We start from the raw sequence: 19,041 nt of genomic DNA, 5'->3' as shown, positions 1-19,041 counted from the left end.
TGTTGTTGTTCGTCGATTTGTTCGGTGAGATGCTGTGCAATGCTCTTTTTTGCGGTTGCAAGAGGCACGAGGAATGCAGGCGGTGGAGCGAGCGAAGACGTTGCAAATTCCAGAGGAACAACAAACAAAACAACGGATTAGGTGAATAGGAGGGAGGCCGAAGCAAGAATCGAATAAAGGGCGTCCGCTGAAACGAGTGGCGGGACGTGGCTGAAAAGAAAAACAAAAGAAGAACCAAGAAGAACCAAGCGAATGTGGCGTGCCGTCGCGAGATGGAGGAACGATTGAGTGGTATGGAACGAGAGTTGAAGAAACGAAGCAGACAAAAATAAAACGAAGAAATTAGGTGACTGAAAATTAGGTGGAGGAACGGGAATCGACACGATGAGCGGCAACGACGAAGAGGGGACCAGGGGGCACAGGACGAGGGAAGGAGCGGCGACCGTGAAAGTGGAGTTGAGGCAAGTGCAGGCAAGAACCAGAACCACCACCAAGCAAAGGGGTGGAACAATAAGAAAAACAATAAATAGAAACACGCAGCAGCGCTAGGCCGAGAGAATGGAGGGTAAAAATGGAGGCACGACCACAGCACGCAGCTGCCTTGATTGGCCGGGAGAGCGCGACGACGCCCCCCGTATTAGGGGCATCGGGGCTAACCCAGTGCCCACAGCGAGGAAAATAAAGAAAATAGTAGAGAGATGCCGCTCGATATGGGCGTTGTCCCCTGTAAGAGTGCAGTAAGATATATCCAGACGCAGAGCGCTACGGGGATTCTGCGTCCTGCACAGGGGCCAAAGTGAGGCCGGGCCAAAAAGCATACAAAGTAAACAGGAAACGCGACCCAGTGTTCTCGGCCAGCTCAGACGTCCAGGCAGGTCCAGGCCCCAAGACCCAAGACCCAAGACCCAAGACCCAAGCAACCAGGCCAGATCTGGCCTTCTCACGCCCACCGCGCTGTGACCTCGTATCAGCCACCGTGTGACATTTGTGTCCGAACGGGTTGGCTGCAGTGTCCAGGGCACAAATATCTTACATTGCTCGTATCCGCGCCATAGCCTCGTATTCTGTCCCGCTCTGTCCAGAAAACCTGACGATGGACACACGCAGCCCGTTTTCTCTGCAATGCAAGCCCTAGGCACGCCCGGGGCAGCAGACAAAAACGAAAATTGCACCATACGATACATATGCACTGGGCGCACACAACAATGCGCCGCCATCACTCAGCAGACATAGAGATCGCTCCGCCTCCCTTGTTGCCATATGGAAAATGGTGGAGCGCCCCAGACGTGCGTCTCTACATGAACTGTGTAGAAGCCGAGATAAATTGTGATTGTGCCGATCGCCCCCTCCCCTTACCTACTCAGTGGCTGTTCGACGGTGCTCACCGCGCGCATCTGATGAATCGGCCAGATCAGATGCTGGAAGCATGGTACGGTAAATTCGGTTTGATTTCTATCGCGCCTTTCTGCTTTTGGGTGACATCCTCCTCAGCTCGCGCATGTTCGTAGTTACGAAATACAGGGCTGCCGAAAAACAGAACTACCCCTGATCCCCTACTGCGCGCCAGCGGCCAGGCCCGAATAGGCTAGTCCCAGTGGATCCACCTTCCCAGGCCGACAAGGCCTGGCCCAGGGGGACATCCTGACCTGTGTCTCAGTGGACGTTTTTTCGTACTGCTAAAGTCTTCGCATTAGAGTGCTTGCTTGACGAAATGCACGCAATACGAGATGGACACTATTTAACCTGACGATGCCCGGCGTATTCGGCAGCTGATGTGGAAACATCCAGTGACGGAATACGACATACATGAGGGTGCCATACAGGCCTGCTTAACGCCTGCATAAAGCATGCATAAACTCTCAAAGAGCTGAGAGGTTGACGTGGACAGCAAACTGTGCTGCCTTTCCTTGTAGTGGCAAGCCAGTAACGGATGTTCACGTCAGTGCTTCCCGGCTTCCCGACTGCCTTCTCACCAGCCAACTTGAAGCATAACGCGACGTCGTTGATAAGACACACCTCCCTGTAAAGTCTCATACCACGGCCACTGCAGGGTACTACGGTGCGTAGTTTTGCCTCTCATGTATGGCCCGGAACCATTCTTGGTTCTCCGCCCGTACAAGACTGAAACTGAAGATAACTTTGTCAACTCCAACTGGTGGGCGTGCCGGGCCTTTGAACTGGCACCACGTTGGCCGACGTGGCGGCTGTTGTGCGAGGTGGGAAGTTGCTGGAGCATCGCTACGCCATAGTTGAGCACATGGCCGTTTTGAAGCAATATGCTACCACATAACGCCGGCGCCACCCGTAAACTGATCGTGTGCCAGGCATCGGCCGGCGAGGGTGTGATCAAGCGTATGCTCGGCAACAGTGTTGTCTGGTGTGAAGTATACAGTCAAAAACTCATAGGCGCACTGGCAAACAAGATAAATATCACACGATTCCATTTAGCTACGTTGGGGTTGAGAGTTTCACATTTGGTAAGATTACATTTATCACTCCCTCTGCCTTGTAAGTTTATTATTACAGTTATTAGTAAAAGTGTTATTTTCATCATAATGATTTTTTTTTTAAAAAAAATACGTATATGTGTATATAAAAGTAGAATCTTAAAAAGAATATTTTCTATTACATACCAAGCCGTCGATCTTCCAAAACAAATATATCATTTATGGAACACTTTAATGAATTAAATGAATTAAATGGAGAAAAGACGACTGAAGATACCTAGGCAGGACATATGTTGAGAGTTGCCAGCCATCTCACTTAACCTGGACATAACCGCATCTGGTGTAAGGCAGCGAATACGTCTAGTGCTTTGGATAAGGCCGTTGAATGCTTTCCACCTGTTCTCTTCGCCCTTCTTGGCCCTCTTTGTATCCCAGAACGAAATACCATCTCGTCTTATCGCTGCGTTTTCTGCGCTCCTTCTCGGCAAGCGCCGAACCGCCCAGGAACAATAGCCAAGGGGGCGACATCTTTTCTGTACAGTGGGAAAAGGTGAACTGACTGCCAGGACGGCCTTGGTAGATGCAACTGTACTTGTGGTTGTGACGTGCGCCATCTTGTTCTCTCCTTATGTTGGACTAGGTGAATCGGGGCGGCTGTGCGCTGCTAATTTTCAGCCACAGGCAGCTCGCGCCACAACGCAAACGATGACGGAAGGACAACTTCACCTTTTCTGCGCCAACGCTACCAACCCGCCAACGTCGCATCAACGGCAGGCGCGACCGTGACAAAAACACACACCGACGCCGACGCCCTCGACGGCTTTCCACAAATAGTCGCCGAAACAAACTCCCAGAGTCTCGCGACATCAGTCTGCACCACGCATACCAAGGGCATTGTCGCCAATCATTTGACACACCGACTACAACGGCGCTCCCTGTCGCAATGGTCCGCACCGACCTCGCCCCGCCCTACTCGGCGTCGCCGGCGCCCTCCTTCTCGTCCTTTTCCTCCAACACCTCTTCTGCCTCCTACGATCCCTATGTCGACCTCGGTCGTCTGTTGGCCCGCCTCGAACAGAATCTGCTGCGGGCCGACAGCGACCGCTGGCGCCGCCTGGTCACCGACGAGTTCCAGCGCCTGCAAGCCCGCTTCGACGTGGCGGCGGCGCGCAAGCTGCTGACGCGCGTGGAGCAGGGCGCGCTGTCCATCAAAGTCTTGTCGCGGCGGCACGAGGTGCAGGCCGAGCTGAACCGGCGGCGGGCGCTGGTGGAGCTGCTGCAGGAGCGGCTGGACAACCTGGACGACGAGGCACGTGCGGCGGCTGCGTTCAATCGCGGGGCGGCGGCCGCGGGTGAGGAGGACAAGGCGGATGGCGATTCAGAAGATGGCGGCGATGACGATGACGATACCTCTCACATCGTGCGTTCGATACGCGGTGCCGGCAGCACACATGACCTCTCCGTGCAGACGGCACAACCACAGCCGACACAACCTACACAACCTACACAGCAGCCAGAACTGGCAACGCCGACAAGCGCCGAAACCGAGACGGCACCGACACCGACGTCCACAAGCCAGCCACGGAAACCACGACGGAGGAAGACGAACCGCGTGCGGATAGCGGCGCCGGGCGACGGAGACGATGGGGGTCGGCAAGAGACGCACCGACAACGACCGCAATGACGACACGATCAAGGAGGCGGCAGCAGGCGAAGAAGGAGGCGGCAGACGAGGCGGGCGAAGCGGGGGAAGCAAACAGCGACACACAGACACAAGACACTGCCCGCACGACATCGGCCTCCCTCTTTGACAGGAGCGGCGACGGCGAGTCCGCCGGCGTCGCCACCGAGGAGGCCGTCCTCGACCACCACCGCCGCGAGCAGGAGGTTCTGTCGGAAGACATTCTGCGCCTCGCCCAGGCCCTCAAAGAAAAGTCGCTCCTCACGTCCCGCATGCTCGAGGACGACAAGGATGTGGTGGACCGCGTCGGCGAGGGCATGAACACGACCACGGACAGCCTCTCGGCCGCGAGCCGCAGCATGGCCGTGCTGTCGCTCATGGCCGAGGGCAAAGGCTGGTGGGGCCGTATGCTGCTGCTGGGCATGGTGTACGGGTCGATGCTGGCGCTGCTGCTTCTGTTTTTGTTCTTGCCAAAGCTGAGGCTGTAGGGAATCGCACAGGCGAATGATGGTGACTACGCCCTGTATAGATACGAGAAACATTGAGCCCATTGCACGAAGACAGCATACGCTCGAAGCACTGTCCTATGTTGCCACACAAGTACGATACTAGAATTGGAAAACGAATCGAAGTTATGCATGTTAATCTTCGCAGACGACGCCTCTCTAAATAAGGATATTGTGCCCAGGAATTAAAGCACTGCCACCATCTCCTCTGTTTTCTTGCTCACATCTTCGTCCTCATTGTCCTTGTTGCGGCAGTTATCGATTTGCTGCTCTTCTTTCTCGTCCTCGTTCCCCCCTTTCTCCTCTTTCATCTCCTTCTCCCCTCCCACTACTTCCTCGCCCTTTGTCTCCTCCACGCCCTTCATCTCCTCCTCCTCCTCCTCTGGCGGAACATTCTGCTCATCCTCGATAGCGCCCACCGGCATCCCTCCCGTCGGCCGCTCGTATGTAAAGTATTTCGGTGGCAGGTCGGCATGTACCGTGTCGCCCGCCGACGCCGGCGCCCCGACGAGCCGCGCGTCCTACGCCACGCCCGTCTTCTTGTGGAAAAACCCGCAAAACTGCCCAAACGCCGTCCCAAACAGCTGGCACGTCGCGCTCGGCCGAAACGTGCGCGGCTGCGTGTGCGTCCGGCTCTTGTAGTGCCGCGCCGCAAACCAGTACAGCGGCGGCTGCGCAAACGACTCAAACAGGTGCAGCACGTACCGCTCGCCCCACACGCCGGCGGCGGCGTGGTCGCGCCGCAGCGTCACGCGGTACGCGAACCCGGTGCTGTCGCGGTACAGCCGATACAGGCTGCTGTCGACAAACACCTCGCCCTCGCGGCGGCCGCGCTCGCGCAGCGCGGCCAGCTGTTCTTGGCGGGCGTCGCGGCGGGCTACCGTCGTGAGCAGGTAGTTGCGCTCCGGACGGCGGCGACGCCGGTGCAGCGAGTCCTCGAGCCAGTCGTGCAGGAGGATGCGGACGGTCTTGGCCTCGAGAGCCAGTTTCAGGTTGGCACAGCGCTGCTTCTTGGGTTTGGCGTACTCCTCGCGCGAGCACAGCAAGTGCGTGACGCCCTGCTCGTTGTCGGGCGTCATGGTCGCGACAAACCGGCCGCCGTTGTAGGCCGTCCAGCGGGCGACGTCGGCATCGGACCAGCCGGACCCGAGATGGCCGGCAATGGCGACTGTAACGTCGCGCAGGATCCGAGTTTTTGGTTTGGTTCGACTGGACGTGGCCGGCGCTGACAGCGACATGAGGAGCGAAAGAGTGACGAGATTGTCATGCAAGTCTGGATGGGAAGACTGCTGTCAGAGTCTGTAGAAAAGAGTCAGTGAGAAGACGAGAGGGTGATGAAGAACGCTGCAGGAGCAAAGGCAACGAGTCCATGAGATTGATAAGACCAAAACGTCTAGATAAATTATGATGATGAAAATGTCAATGGAGCTTTTCTCTTTCTTGTCTATGAACGTTGAAATATCATGGTATGCTTGCCCTCTACTGGCCAAATTGCTTGGCCGCCTGCACAAACGCCCGGATCTTGGCCAAATCCTGTTTCCCGTCCGTCTCGACACCACTGCTCGTGTCCACGCCCAGAATACGGCCCGACGCCTCTGGGCCCAGCGTCGTCAGCACCTCTGCCACGTTGGCCGGCGTCAGACCGCCCGCAAACATAAACGTCAGGCTCGGGTCGCGCGCCAGCTCGGCCTGGACGGCCGACAAGTCGAGCTTCGTGCCCGACCCTGCCCCGGAATCCAACAACGTGGCAGCGTGGTATCCGCGTTGGTTGACACCAGGCTCACCCGGAGCAAACTTGTGCACGACGGGCACGGGGATCTGGCGTGCCCACTCGACGGGTTCGCGGCCGTGCAGCTGGACAACATCGAGACTGTAGAGCTTCTGCTTGGCAAGAACGTAGTCGAGCGGCTGGTTCATAAAGACGCCGACCAAGAGCGGGCGGCGATTGTGGAGGCTGGCGAGCGTGGTCCGCGCCTGGTCGAAGAAGTCGGCTGCAATGTGTGTTGATGTTGATGTTGACGTTGACGTAGCTGTCGCCGTAGTCGATGCAGGTGCGTCCTCCTGATACTCGTGCACCGCCTTGGAAATGGCCAGCGCCGTCTCGTCCGACACGAAGCGTTTTGTGCCAGGAACAAGAATCATGCCGACCAGATCAGCACCGCTGCGCGCCGCCTCGAGTGCCGCCTCCGCACTACGCGTCCCGCAAATCTTGACGAGTAAGGGGCTTGTCCGTGATGAAGATGACGAAGAGGATGAAGAAGAGGGAGTGGGGATCGAAGGAGTCGCACCTGAGCAGAGTTGGCGGATAAACACGGCCGGGTCGGCCGCGCGCATAATGGCTTCGCCGACAAGCACTGCGTTGACGCCGTCCTTTTCGTTCTCAACCACGTCGGCGCGGGTGTTGATGCCGCTCAGCGCGCACAGGATTGTGTCGGCCGGCACCATGCTGCGCAGCCGGCTGGTCGTCTTCAGGTCCACCTCGAAGCTCTCCAAGTTGCGGTTGTTGACGCCAATCACCTTGGCGCCCAGCTGCGAGACCGCCCGCGTCATCTCCTCTGCATTCTGCACCTCAACCAGCGGCTCCATGCCCAGCGACTGGCTGTACTTGTAGAGACGCGCCAGCGTCGCGTCATCGAGCATCTTGACAATCAACAGCACCGTGTCGGCGCCCGCCAGGCGTGCCTCCAGGATCTGGTACTCGTCAAAGATGAACTCTTTGCGCAGGATGGCTGGCCGGTTCGGCATCGACTGCAGCACTTGGCGCACGGCACGCAGGTCCTCGATGCTGCCCTTGAACCAGTCCGGCTCGGTGAGCACGGAGATGACGCTGGCGCCCGCCAGGGCGTACGCACGCGCCTGTTCGGGCGCGCGAATGTCAATGGCAAAGACGCCCTTGGACGGCGACGCACGCTTGATCTCCGCCATGAGCGCCACGGAAAAGGGCGACTGGCGCAGGCGATCGACGAGGGACAGCGCCGGCGGTGCAGCGCCGGCATCGTAGGCGGCCTGGAAGTCCTCGAAGCGCTGTGACGGAATCTCGCGCTGGGCTGCCACGAGCTCTTTCCGGCGTGCGTAGATGCGCTGCAAAATGTTGTTACTCTTGGAGGGCGCGGCCGCACCCGAACCCGACGCCTGCGTCTTGGCGGCCGCCTTGTCGGCCGATTGTAGTGCCTCGTTCTCCGCCCAGGTGCCGCCGCGCATCAGCAAAAAGTTGCGCACCATGGTGCGGCCGTCTGCCGACAGAATGCTCTCCGGATGGAACTGCACGCCCTCCACCGTGTACTCCTTGTGGCGCACGCCCATGATCACGCCCCGTGAGCCGTCCGGCTTGGCGATCCACGACGTCACCTCGAGCGACGGCGGCAGGCTGCCGTACGTGCCAGCCAGCGAGTGGTACCGTGTGACGGGCAGATTCTGCGACAGTCCTGCGTACACGCCCCGGCCGTCGTGTCCCAACGGCGACGTCTTGCCGTGCAGAATCTCGCCGGCCGAGTCCACCATGCCGCCGTAGACGTCAAAGATGCACTGCTGGCCCATGCACACGCCAAAGATGGGGATCTTGCCCGAGAAGTGCCGGATGGCATCCCGGCTGACGCCCGAGTCTGTCGAGGGGTGACCGGGTCCGGGGCTGACGACCAGCTGCGTGGGCTTGAGCGCAATCAGCTCGTCGATGGTGATCTTGTCGTTGCGGATGACGGTCGCGGTGGCGCCCTCGAGGACGAGGTACTGGTAGACGTTCCAGGTAAAGGAGTCATAATTGTCGATGAGGATGACATTGGACGCCGTGGGGATGGGCTCGGCCGGCTGCGGGTGGTGCGGTGAGTGGTCGATGATGTCGGACGAGGAAGCCATGGCGGGGTAGATGCGTGTGAGTGTTGTGTGCTCTGGCTGCCGTAGTCGTGAGAGGATGAGAGGGAGGACAATGCTCAGTCTGCACCGGGCGGGAGGAGGCGCAGAAAAGACGACGCAGCAAGACAACAAAAGCGGCCGCTGTGTTTTGTCGCCAAAGTCGTGATTTGGAAGCAAGTGCGGTTTCGCTCCAACACTATGTCTTGGGTTAGGAGCGATGTGCAATGACTCGAAGGCTTCCGAACACGGACTAGCCTGGGCCCTGGCCGCCACCGAATTTTCTGTGCTAAGCTTTGTATTGTCACACGCTGTATCTCACTTTAGCGTGTAAACGTACCGCACAGTGCGCACTGTTCCGCGACTGCACGGCCATGTTGAGTGTCCTATGAGGAAACATCGGCCGAATTGACGTTCAAAAGATCGTGGGATGAAATGTGCCGTGCAGCGGGCTGCTTTTCGAGGACTTCTGTCAGCTTCCATGTGGAATTGTTTGGTCAATTCCATTTTCGGTCAAGCATCTAGTGGGCACAGTCGTCCGTTACAATACAGTGTGTATGATAATCGCACCGTATCGGATGACGGTCCTCCGAATGTCTGCCGGACTGTCACCATGAATTTGCTTCCATGTTGCACCAATATCACATGGGATTTCATCGTGACGATGCGGAGGCCGACCGTCCGACGTCCAATGTCACGTCGTAGTGGAAAAATGTGATCTCCGCAGACGGTGATAAACCTTGTGAACGAATAGCTCTGGCAGCTCTGGTTTCAAAACCAAGGCCAACGACAATGACGACAAACACAACTATTGGGACGGAAAAGAATGGCTTTGCGCACCTTCTTAGACAAGCTCGAGCTGCGGCCTATTCTCATACCATAGTCTTGGCTGCGTGCAAACACACTGGCTGACCTTCCGTTTCCGTGTTGCGACGGGCGATCATCTTTGGCTAAAGAGCGGGCTGCACGTATTTCCCCAGACGATGCGGAGTCGTGTCTGCCCCGCGTGTTTGTTGATCGTTCCAATATCCGTTTATTGACCAGGGTGCGCGTATTGAGCCTGAGCCTTTGCCGATGTGATATGGCGATTCGTGGATGCTGCTGTCGGGTCTGCGCGGAGGCAGGTGTGAGTGTTTGTTGTGAGCCGTGGCAGGGCAACGCTGATTGTATAAAAGGAGAGGCATCGCTCGGCCACGCTCGTGCACGTCGACTTCGTGTTCGACTTTCCGAGACCAACATCGCTTAGCATTGCATCTCTCGGCCGGTGCACGGCATCTCCAGTACCGTCAGACGTCCCCGCAGCAACAAATCACGATGCCCTCTTCCAGGGTCTCGGAACGCCTCAGCGTGCTCTTGTGCGTACTACTCTGGCTGGCTGGTCTGCACTCTGTCGCGGCACATGCCGTCAGCAGAGATACTCCCAGTGAGGGCGACCCGGCGACAGCAGCGGCACGTCACCAGGTCCGCCAGCGGCTGAGCCTCAACAAGGACTGGCGCTTTTCACGCTTCACGTCCAACCCGGACTCGCTCTCGTACGCCACGCTCAAGCCATGGATGCTTGCGTCGTCCACCAAATTCACCCCATCCAAGGCCCAGCCGCCCGTGGTGCCCTCCACAACTCCCGCAGCCATCAATGCCAAGTATGCACAGGCGGGGTTTGACGACAGCGCGTGGGAGGCTGTGAACGTGCCGCACGACTGGGCTATCAAGGGCCCTTTTGGCGCGCCGGGCGTGAGTGGCGGGATGGGCCGTCTGCCGTCCAACGGCGTGGGCTGGTACCGCCGCAACGTGACATTGGAGGCCGCGGACAAGGGAAAGTCGGTGTTTCTCGACATTGATGGCGCCATGTCGTATGCGGCTGTGTGGCTCAACGGCCATCTCGTGGGCGGCTGGCCTTACGGCTATGCCTCGTTCCGCTTGGACTTGACCCCGTATGTTGTGGCCGGCGGCGACAACACTCTGGCCATTCGCCTCGACAACGCACTGGACAACTCGCGCTGGTACCCGGGCGCCGGCATCTACCGCAACATCTGGCTCGTCAAGGTGGATCCCGTGCATGTGGACCAGTTTGGCACCTTTGTTACGATGCCAGCTGTCTCCGCCGACAGCGCCACGGCCCATCTTGTTGTCGAGGTTGAGAACACGGCCACGGAGAGCCGCCAAGTCGACGTTCACACCGAGGTGCACGTCTTTGACGCAGCCACGCGCAGCGCTGCCAAGGACGTTGTCGTTGCGTTTGCAAAGACAGCCCTCACTGTGCCCGCCGGCAGCACTGCATCGACCAACAGCTCGGCCACCATTCCCAGCCCGCTGCTCTGGGGTCCACCTCCCGACCAGAAGCCCCATCTGTACGTCGCTGTAACCACTCTGTCTGTCAACGGCTCCGTCGTCGACACGTACGAGACCCGGTTTGGTGTCCGCAGCATCACGTACGACGCCAACAATGGTCTTTTCGTCAATGGTAAGAAGGTGCGCGTCCAGGGCACGAACAACCACCACGACCAGGGAGCTCTCGGTGCCGCCTTCCACGTGCGCGCCGCCGAGCGCCAGCTGGAGATGCTTCAAGACTTTGGTTGCAACGCCCTGCGCACCTCGCACAACCCGCCGGCGCCTGAGCTTGTAGACCTTGCCGACGAGAAGGGTTTCTTGGTCTTTGACGAGATCTTTGACAGCTGGGCCGGCGCCAAGACCACCAACGACTTCCACCTCATCTTCTCCGACTGGCATGAGGCCGATCTGCGTGCGTTTGTCCGCCGCGACCGCAACCACCCGTCCGTCATCGTGTGGAGCTATGGTAACGAGATTGGTGAGCAGAAGAGCGACTCGTCGCGGCGGGTGGCCCAGGAATTGCACGACATGATCCATTCCGAGGACCCAACGCGGCCGACCACGGCGTCCATGAACTCGGCGGGAGCTGGCAGCGCGTTCGCCGATGTCATGGACGTGGAGAGTCTCAACTACCAGGGCGAGGGCATGGGCACGTCGAACTTCTCGTCCTTCCCAAGCTTCCACAAGGCATACCCCAACAAGATGATCTGGACCAGCGAGAGCGCTTCGACGCTGAGCTCGCGCGGCACGTACATCTTCCCTGTCACGTCTGCGTACAGTGCCATTGTGGGTAGCAATTCGGGCGGCGACGACGCCAACATGTACGTCAGCGCCTACGACCTGTACGCCCCGTCCTGGGCCTCGTCGCCCGACAAGGTGTTTGCGATGCAAGACGAGCACCCGTACGTGGCCGGCGAGTTTGTCTGGACGGGCTTCGACTACATTGGCGAGCCGACGCCGTACAACAATGCACGCAGCTCGTACTTTGGCATCATCGACTTGGCTGGTTTCCGCAAGGACCGCTTCTACATGTACCAGGCACGCTGGCGCCCGGGCGTGCCCATGGCCCACATCTTGCCGCACTGGACGTGGCCCGACCGGGTGGGCAAGGTCACGCCCGTGCACGTTTTTTCGTCCGGCGACGAGGCCGAGCTGTTTGTCAATGGCCAGTCGGCCGGCCGCCTCAACAAGGCCGAGTACACCTACCGTTTCCGCTGGGACAACATCACCTATGCCGCGGGGGACCTCCGTGTCGTCACGTACAAGAACGGCAAGGAGTGGGCTGTCGACGCCGTCAAGACCGTCGGCGCAGCCACCCACCTGAACTTGGTCGCCGACCGCACGACGATCGCGGGCGACGGTCTTGATCTGTCGTACCTGACCGCGAGTGTGGTCGACGCCGACGGCAACACGGTGCCGCAGGCCAACAACGCCATCACATTCACGGTGGCAGGCGCCGGCGAGCTCGTCGCGACGGACAACGGCGACCCGACCGACATGACGGCGTTTCCCAGCGCGACGCGCAAAGCCTTCAGCGGTCTGACACTTGCCATTGTGCGGGCCAAGGGCTCGGACGACGCCGGGAAGAATGTGACTGTATCGGCGAGTGCGCCGGGTCTGAAGGGCGCAAAGGTGACATTGATTTTGTCGTGAATGTTGAGGGCGAAAAAGGGCTGCCGTCACTGTGTTGTGCAGTATGCGGAGAGTAAGAAACACAAGAAGGCTAAAAGTTATAAAAATACATTTGTGTACATGAGATTAAAAGGGGCTGACACTTGATGCTCCTTCCTTCATATCGTAAACTTATGCACGTCGTGGTTTCCAAAACTGACGCCGTTTGAGTTGCCCCTTCCTGTTGTTGATTAAGTGAAGCTACTGGGAAAGGAAGCTGCGAGCGGTGGCATTGGTTAGTGCAAAGCTCTTGGCCCCACAAAAATACACGCCAACGGTCCCCGTTCCTGCCATTCAGGTCAGGCCCAGCAATAACCAACCAGCGCTAGGCTGTGAGAAGCTCCAGCCGCGTCTTTTGCAGTTGGCTGTTTCCTCTGATAATATTTTTCTGCCACTGCTTCTCACGATACCTTCAAACGGACGTCCCAAAACACACCATCTGCAGACAGGCATCACGACCGCCAACTCCGCCCTGCATCTGTCTCACACTCGTTTGTTTTCTTGTCCAACGACGCGCAACGGGCTCCTCAATCGACCGTCCGAGCGCGCTTTTCACGCGGCAGATGCTTGCGCTCGCTGGCTAGCCGTTTCCTACAATGGCGCCGCCGCCGGACAACGTCTACTTTCCGCCCTTGGGGGGCCTCCTCGAGGGCGAGACGGCGTTGCTGTAGGTTGCCGTCTCCCATGTTTCCTTGTTGTTGTGTGTCCTTGCAGCCTTACTAACCGGCCAGGTCGTGGAAACTCATCGCCTCGGCCCTCGTCGACACGGCCGGCGACCGCCTCACCTCGGCCGCGGTGACGGAATTCCTCAAGGACCCGTTTGTCCTCGAGCTCCTCAAGAACCCTGCAACGACCTTTGCACCACCGACGGCGCAGTCTGCTGCGGCCCTCGAGACACGCACCGCCGCCATCCACGTCACGCCCTCCTCGACCGACAAGTACGACCTCAAGACCATCCAGGCCGATGCCCGCTGGCTCAGCAAGACCGCCGCCATCAATGAAGTCGCTGCTCTCCGGATCGTCGTTGTCGAGCTGCAGAGCCGACCGCACACGTTCTTGGCCAGCCCGCTGTCTTCGCAGGATGCTACCAACGTCCGCAAGGCCGCCTCGGGCAGCAGCAGCAGCAGCCTGCCGGCCGCCGAGACCACCGTCGACGCCGATGAACTATGGACCGAGTACAACACCGACCAGAGCCGCCAGCGCCGCCTCCTGGCGACGTATCTGTCCGAACGACGCGCCCTGGCCAAGTCGGCCGACCACATCACCTCCCTCATCCTGCACAGCGCGCCCGTGTTTCCCGACGCCGACGCCACGGCTCTCCCTGCGGTCAACGCGGCCATTGAAACCCTGCGCAGCGAGATCGTCAAGGGCAGCCTCGGCCAAGCACCAGGCGCCGACCTGGACGGGCGTGCATTCCTCAAATCGATCCCCACATACGTTGCCGAGCTGCGGGGTTGCATGCAGCGCGCTGGGGCTGGCATCCAGGAGTCCTTGAAGTGCGCAGGGTCCGTCGTGACAGAGGAGCTTGCTCACGACTGGGTGCAGACAGCCCTGGCGGAAGCGGTGCATTTCCTGTCGGTCATCTTCCTGGTGCTGCAAGCATGCGGGCGGACGTTCCTTTCGCCTGCCGTGACGGCCGAGTGGTTCAGCTTTGTCGGCGAGTACGGCTTTTTGGACGGCATCACACCTGGCTTCGAAGCCATGGCAGAACTGATTCTGCCACTGAAAACGCTTGTCTGCGTCAACTCGCTGGTTCTCTTGAACCTCAACCGCGCCATTGGCTACCTCGACCATGACCTTGAGCTCGAAGGCGACGAAGAACCGTACATCAACGACACGGACGTCCTCGACACCATCCACGGCGCTATTGTCAGTGCAGCCGAAGGCGGCCTGGCTACGGCGAGTCCCGTCTTTCTGTCCTGGTCGCTGATTCTGCACCGCATGGACGTGTCCTTCCAAGAGCGTACGGAGCGGCGGGATCTTGCCCAGAACCAGCGGGCCCAGGACGGCTTCGAGCTCGACAACCAGCCTTTCCACATCCATCAGAGTTTGCAGCCGCGTGGCCGCCGCAGCTCTGTCGGCAGTATTGTGTCGTTGGAACCGGCGCGCTACGATGGCTTCCTAAACGAGCAAATCCTGCCTCATGCTGCAGAGGGCGAGCCACTGGTCCCGAGACTTGCCATGGCGGCCACCGACCAGTGCCAGGTGTACGACGTCGTCATCGCCATGGCCAACTGCGCCGGTGGCGGCGCCGACGCCGCCTTCCGCCCCGGTCTAGGCCCACGCGTCCGCCTCGTCTTCCTCGAGCTGCTCACGGCCAGCTTCCCCATTGTCGGCTACCAGGCCGACCCCCTCAGCGCACTGCTGTCTGTCCTGTCTGGCGGCCACGAGACGTGGGATCTGCCCGACGACGACGAGACCGTGGCCCGGGCTGTTTTGAAGGACAGCCGTCTCCTGCAATTCTACGTGCAGAACTCGCTGAACCGCTTCCCCTACGAATTCACACCCTTCGTCTCCATCTCACGCCTCCTCGCAGCATGCACATCGACACCCGGGCTCTCGGACATTGTCGTCGAGTCGCTGCTCCAGACGCCGAGCCTCACATTTACTTTGCCGCCAGGCTTCGAGGGCTACGCCATGATTGACGACGTTGACCATGCGACTGCTACGATGCAGCTGACTGAGGACATCCCCCTCTTCCCCACCGGAGCGTCGCGGAAGCGGTTGGCGTACTACAACGAGAAGCAGGTCGCTGTCATCCCGGCTGGCTCGTACGGTCGCTTCATGATTGACGGCAGCGGCATCGTAAACATCGACTACGAGCACTCGACGATCGCACTCCTCGGCAAGCGCCTCGACGCGAACTTGTCCGACGACATGTACGAGCCTGTCCTCGGCTTTCTGCAGCAGTCTGAAGTCGCCGAGGCCATTCGTTTGCTGGCGGCACTGGTGCGCTCAGAGGTCCGCAAAGCGTCCAAGAACGCGCAGCCAGCGGACTCGGCGCGCGCATCCGAGGCTGGACTGGCCATTGTCCAAGAGGCCAGCCGCGACCTGGAACAGGCCAAGGACATTGTGTCTGTCATCTGCGACACCCTCGACAACCTCATTCAGGACGGGCCGGCCGAGACCGACGAGTCGCGCATGGCCGTGCTCGCTGTCTGCGTCGACTTCTTGCTTGCCATCCTACCCCTCTGCCCTGGCCGTGTCTGGTCCTACATGGCGCGGTGCCAGCTGCTCAACACCGAGTCGAGTGCCGGCCGGCTGTGCATTCTCACTGGCGCCTCGGACGTTGTTTCCGAGCGCTTCAACTTTTTGAACGTGTCCATCCGCTTCCTCTCCGGCCTCGTGCAGAATGCCATGAACAGCGCCGTCCAGCGCAAAGTGGCCACCAAGCCGAACGGCCGCAGCAACCAGCACAAGAGCAACGACGACAGCATCTGGCTGGGCACGTCGGACAAGACTCTGACGCAGGTCAGCCTCTCCATTGCGCAGACGGTGGTCGACGTGTACGAAAACACCAGCACCTGGAAGTTCGCATCCGAGGTGCAGCGTGCCAGCCTCGTGTCCGGCGCCATCGGCGTCCTGCGGGACATTGTCGTCAACGCGTCTAGTCTCGAGTCCCCGACCGAGCAGGAAAGCCTGGTCTCCTGTTTCGAGCCGGCCGCCCAATTTATCATCAAGAGTTTCCTGTCTTCCTCATCCTCGTCGCTGCGCTTCCAACCCCTCCTCACCTCCCTCCTCCTCGGCCTCGAGCTTCCGCAGTCTACTTTATACCCCCAGCGGTACAAGCTGGCGGTGGACCGCGTGGTGGCCGCGCTCGAGCTGTCGGCGGCCCTGCTCAAGGTGACCAACCACATCGACACGACCGGCAAGGCGCCCGCGCTGGAGACACAAATCTTCCAGATCGCCTCGCTGCCGGCACGCCTGTGCGCGCTCAGCGACAGCACGCTGCGGCCGGCCCTCGATCTCCTGACGGACCTCATCATCACAGCAGCCGCGCGGGCTAGCGAACCGCCGTCGCTGCTTGGTTACCTGGGCCCTCAAATATCCCGGTCCTTTTTGGGCGTGCTTCTAGCCATGGACAAGCCGTTCAAGCGGCCGACGGAGTCAGCGCGCATCTGGCAGTTCTTTTCTACGATTCTGCGGCACCGGCAGCAGTGGATGGCCAACTGCCTCCTGACGGGCAAGACGCCGCGCGAGGCACTCCAGACGGACGGCAAGTTGACCAAGCTGTCGTCCGACTCAGCCCTGGCCAAGGCCAAGGAGGCCCTCAAATCCATATCGACCCTGCCGCACGTCGAGTCGCTTGCCATGCTCGACTTTTTCGCCGCCGCACAAAACTACTGGCCGTGGACCATCTTTGCGATCCGCGGCGACAACGACTACCTCGACAGCATGCGCGCGTATGTGTGCGACCTGCAACCGGCCGCGACGACGGCCAAGACCGATGCGCTGGCGGCGTGCAACGAGGCCCGTATTGCGGCGTACATTGCCGAGAGCTTTGCCATGCAGCTCTACCACATGCGGCAGATGGGAACCGAAGAAGTGTTTGCGCGCGACGTCGTGCAGGACATTGACTACTACATCCGCGACGGTGTGGCGGTCGGCGGCTACAATGCGTCACTGCATGCCAACTTCCAGCGCAACTTTGGCAACCGCTATACGGGCTGCTCGCTCGACCAGTTCAAGCGGTCGATGCTGCAGCGCCGCGACCTCGGCCCGCAATTCTACTACGCGCTCGACCTCGCCGACCGCATGCTGTCGTTTGATGCGGCCTGGTCCGGCAGCAAGGGCTTCCAGAAGGAGATGCAGACGGCCAACGTCAATCTGTCACTCGTGGACGCGCAGATTGCGCTCTTCCACGCGTGGGAGGTCCTGCTGCTGGAGCTGAGCGTGTGCCTGCTGCCCAAGAACCGGCGGCTGCCGGTGGTCATGCTGCAGCTCGCCCAGCAGTGCCTGGCGGCGAACCAGAACAGGCAAGGCCCCGAGCTCATCTTTGTGAAGATTGCACAGAGCCGGGCCAACCTGGCGTTGTTGCTGCTGCAGCGGCTCGCGGAATACGCGCTGCTGCCCAAGGACGTGTCGCAGCTGCTGTTGACGGTGTGGACGAGCATCCACAGCGTGGAGAATCCGTGGTCGGTCGAGCGGACGCCCTACTTCCGCACTCTGCTGCGCATCCTCTACATTGTGCTGCGCGGGTCGCGGCGCGGCCAAGGCGAGAGCAACAGCGGTGCCGGCGCAAATGCTCCTATCGGCAGTGTCGAAGGCGACGGCGGTGTCGCCGCCGCCGCCGGCAAAGCACCTGCGACGCAAGGTGGGACGGCGTCCGAGGACGGCGCCATGGTGGTGTCCACCACACAAACCGTGCTAAACGTCCTCGATCGCGTGGTGGCGCACGGGTTCCGCGCGCTGGTGACCATTGTACACGACGAAGAGACCGAGTCGCGGCCCGAGGACCTGGCGCTGCTGACGGCTGTTCTGCAGGCGTGCCTCAGCACGCCGGGTATGAACGACTGCCAGTCGCAGGTGCTCAACATTATGGCCTCACACGACGTGCTGCATGTGGCGACGTCGCTCTTTTCATGGTCGGACAAGCTGCTCGTCGACGACCGTGACCCCGTGTACGGCGAGCTGAGCCTGCTCTTCTTGCTCGAGTTGTCGGCCCTGCCGGTGGTGGCCGAGCAGCTGGCGTGCGACGGGTTCCTGAGCCACCTCACGTCGGCCGGGCTCGCGGCGCACATGCGGCGGCCCGGCGTGTCGCCGTTTTCGGACGTGGCGGTGGCGCAGCGCTGCTACAGCATCTGGGCCAAGGCCGTGCTGCCGCTGCTGCTCAACATTCTGATTGCGCTGGGCACGAGCATTGCGCCGGAGATTGCCTATGTGCTCAACCAGTTCCCCACCCTGCTGGAGGCGAGCGTGCAGCGGCTCGAGGCGCCGGGCCTCAGCCGCACGTCGGCCGCGACCCTCCGCGACACCAGCAAGAGTGCCAAGGGCGGCGGCGACGCGCCGCTCACGCTCCTGTCCGTCAACGAAGTGCACTCGCTGGCGCTGCTGACGCGCGTGCTCGAGGTGCTGCGGGTCAACCACGCGCGCGACATTGCACCCGTGGCATGGGACGGTGCGCTGGTGCTGGAGAGCGTGGACTTTTGGCTGTCGCGGCCGCGGCTGCTGCGGGAGCGGCTGGTGCCGTTGGGGGCCCGCGAGGGCGAGTGGCGGTCCGCCGAGGCGCAGCACCTCAAGGGGCTGGCGGAGAACCGGCTGGAGGAGAAGGTGTTGCAGCTGATGGGCGTGGTCAAGATTATCTTGAGCGACGACGAGACGGAGTAGCACCAGGAAAAAGGGGGTGAAGGGGGAGGGGGGCAAAGTGTTTATTGTTCTGTTTGGCTTTTCGCGTTTTTTGATCTTTGCCATTGTCTCGCGATTTGGATGCTGGCTGCTATGCTATGTTTGCTTTTCCATGCCATGTATGTACATTTTGTTTTAGATTGTATCTCGGGGAAAGATACGACATGACGGCGTACAAAGGATACGTCGAACGAGCGACAGAACACAAAAATAGCGA

The 19,041-nt window shown here is 60.1% G+C and overlaps 6 protein-coding genes across 6 annotated transcripts; 3 read left to right on the top strand and 3 right to left on the bottom strand.

Moving 5' to 3' along the window:
• Positions 1–3,390: 3,390 nt before the first annotated feature.
• SPBR_04288 (uncharacterized protein) lies at positions 3,391–4,616 on the top strand (the record flags this gene model as incomplete). The annotated part of the gene is made up of 2 exons (XM_040762571.1): positions 3,391–3,871; positions 3,916–4,616. 2 exons carry the CDS (start codon positions 3,391–3,393, stop codon positions 4,614–4,616), a joined length of 1,182 nt encoding a protein of 393 aa, XP_040621699.1.
• Positions 4,617–4,819: 203 nt separating this feature from the next.
• On the bottom strand, positions 4,820–5,059 carry SPBR_09190 (uncharacterized protein; the record flags this gene model as incomplete). Its single annotated transcript, XM_040767316.1, has 1 exon — positions 4,820–5,059. One exon carries the CDS (start codon positions 5,057–5,059, stop codon positions 4,820–4,822), a length of 240 nt encoding a protein of 79 aa, XP_040621698.1.
• Positions 5,060–5,155: 96 nt separating this feature from the next.
• SPBR_09180 (brct domain containing protein) lies at positions 5,156–5,872 on the bottom strand (the record flags this gene model as incomplete). The annotated part of the gene is made up of 1 exon (XM_040767306.1): positions 5,156–5,872. One exon carries the CDS (start codon positions 5,870–5,872, stop codon positions 5,156–5,158), a length of 717 nt encoding a protein of 238 aa, XP_040621697.1.
• A 241-nt stretch (positions 5,873–6,113) lies between these two features.
• On the bottom strand, positions 6,114–8,486 carry SPBR_04116 (anthranilate synthase; the record flags this gene model as incomplete). The annotated part of the gene is made up of 1 exon (XM_040762399.1): positions 6,114–8,486. The coding sequence occupies one exon, from the start codon at positions 8,484–8,486 to the stop codon at positions 6,114–6,116; it is 2,373 nt and encodes a 790-aa protein (XP_040621696.1).
• A 1,308-nt stretch (positions 8,487–9,794) lies between these two features.
• On the top strand, positions 9,795–12,461 carry SPBR_04093 (beta-galactosidase; the record flags this gene model as incomplete). Its single annotated transcript, XM_040762377.1, has 1 exon — positions 9,795–12,461. One exon carries the CDS (start codon positions 9,795–9,797, stop codon positions 12,459–12,461), a length of 2,667 nt encoding a protein of 888 aa, XP_040621695.1.
• Positions 12,462–13,075: 614 nt separating this feature from the next.
• Positions 13,076–18,806, top strand: SPBR_04030 (uncharacterized protein; the record flags this gene model as incomplete). The annotated part of the gene is made up of 2 exons (XM_040762315.1): positions 13,076–13,146; positions 13,211–18,806. The coding sequence occupies 2 exons, from the start codon at positions 13,076–13,078 to the stop codon at positions 18,804–18,806; spliced, it is 5,667 nt and encodes a 1,888-aa protein (XP_040621694.1).
• Positions 18,807–19,041: the final 235 nt, after the last annotated feature.

This window comes from Sporothrix brasiliensis (genome assembly GCF_000820605.1).
Source record: "Sporothrix brasiliensis 5110 chromosome Unknown Cont16, whole genome shotgun sequence".
NCBI classification, from domain to species: Eukaryota; Fungi; Ascomycota; class Sordariomycetes; order Ophiostomatales; family Ophiostomataceae; genus Sporothrix; species Sporothrix brasiliensis.
The sequence above is the reverse complement of the archived record's forward strand: the minus strand, read 5'-3'. Positions and strand labels throughout refer to the sequence as shown.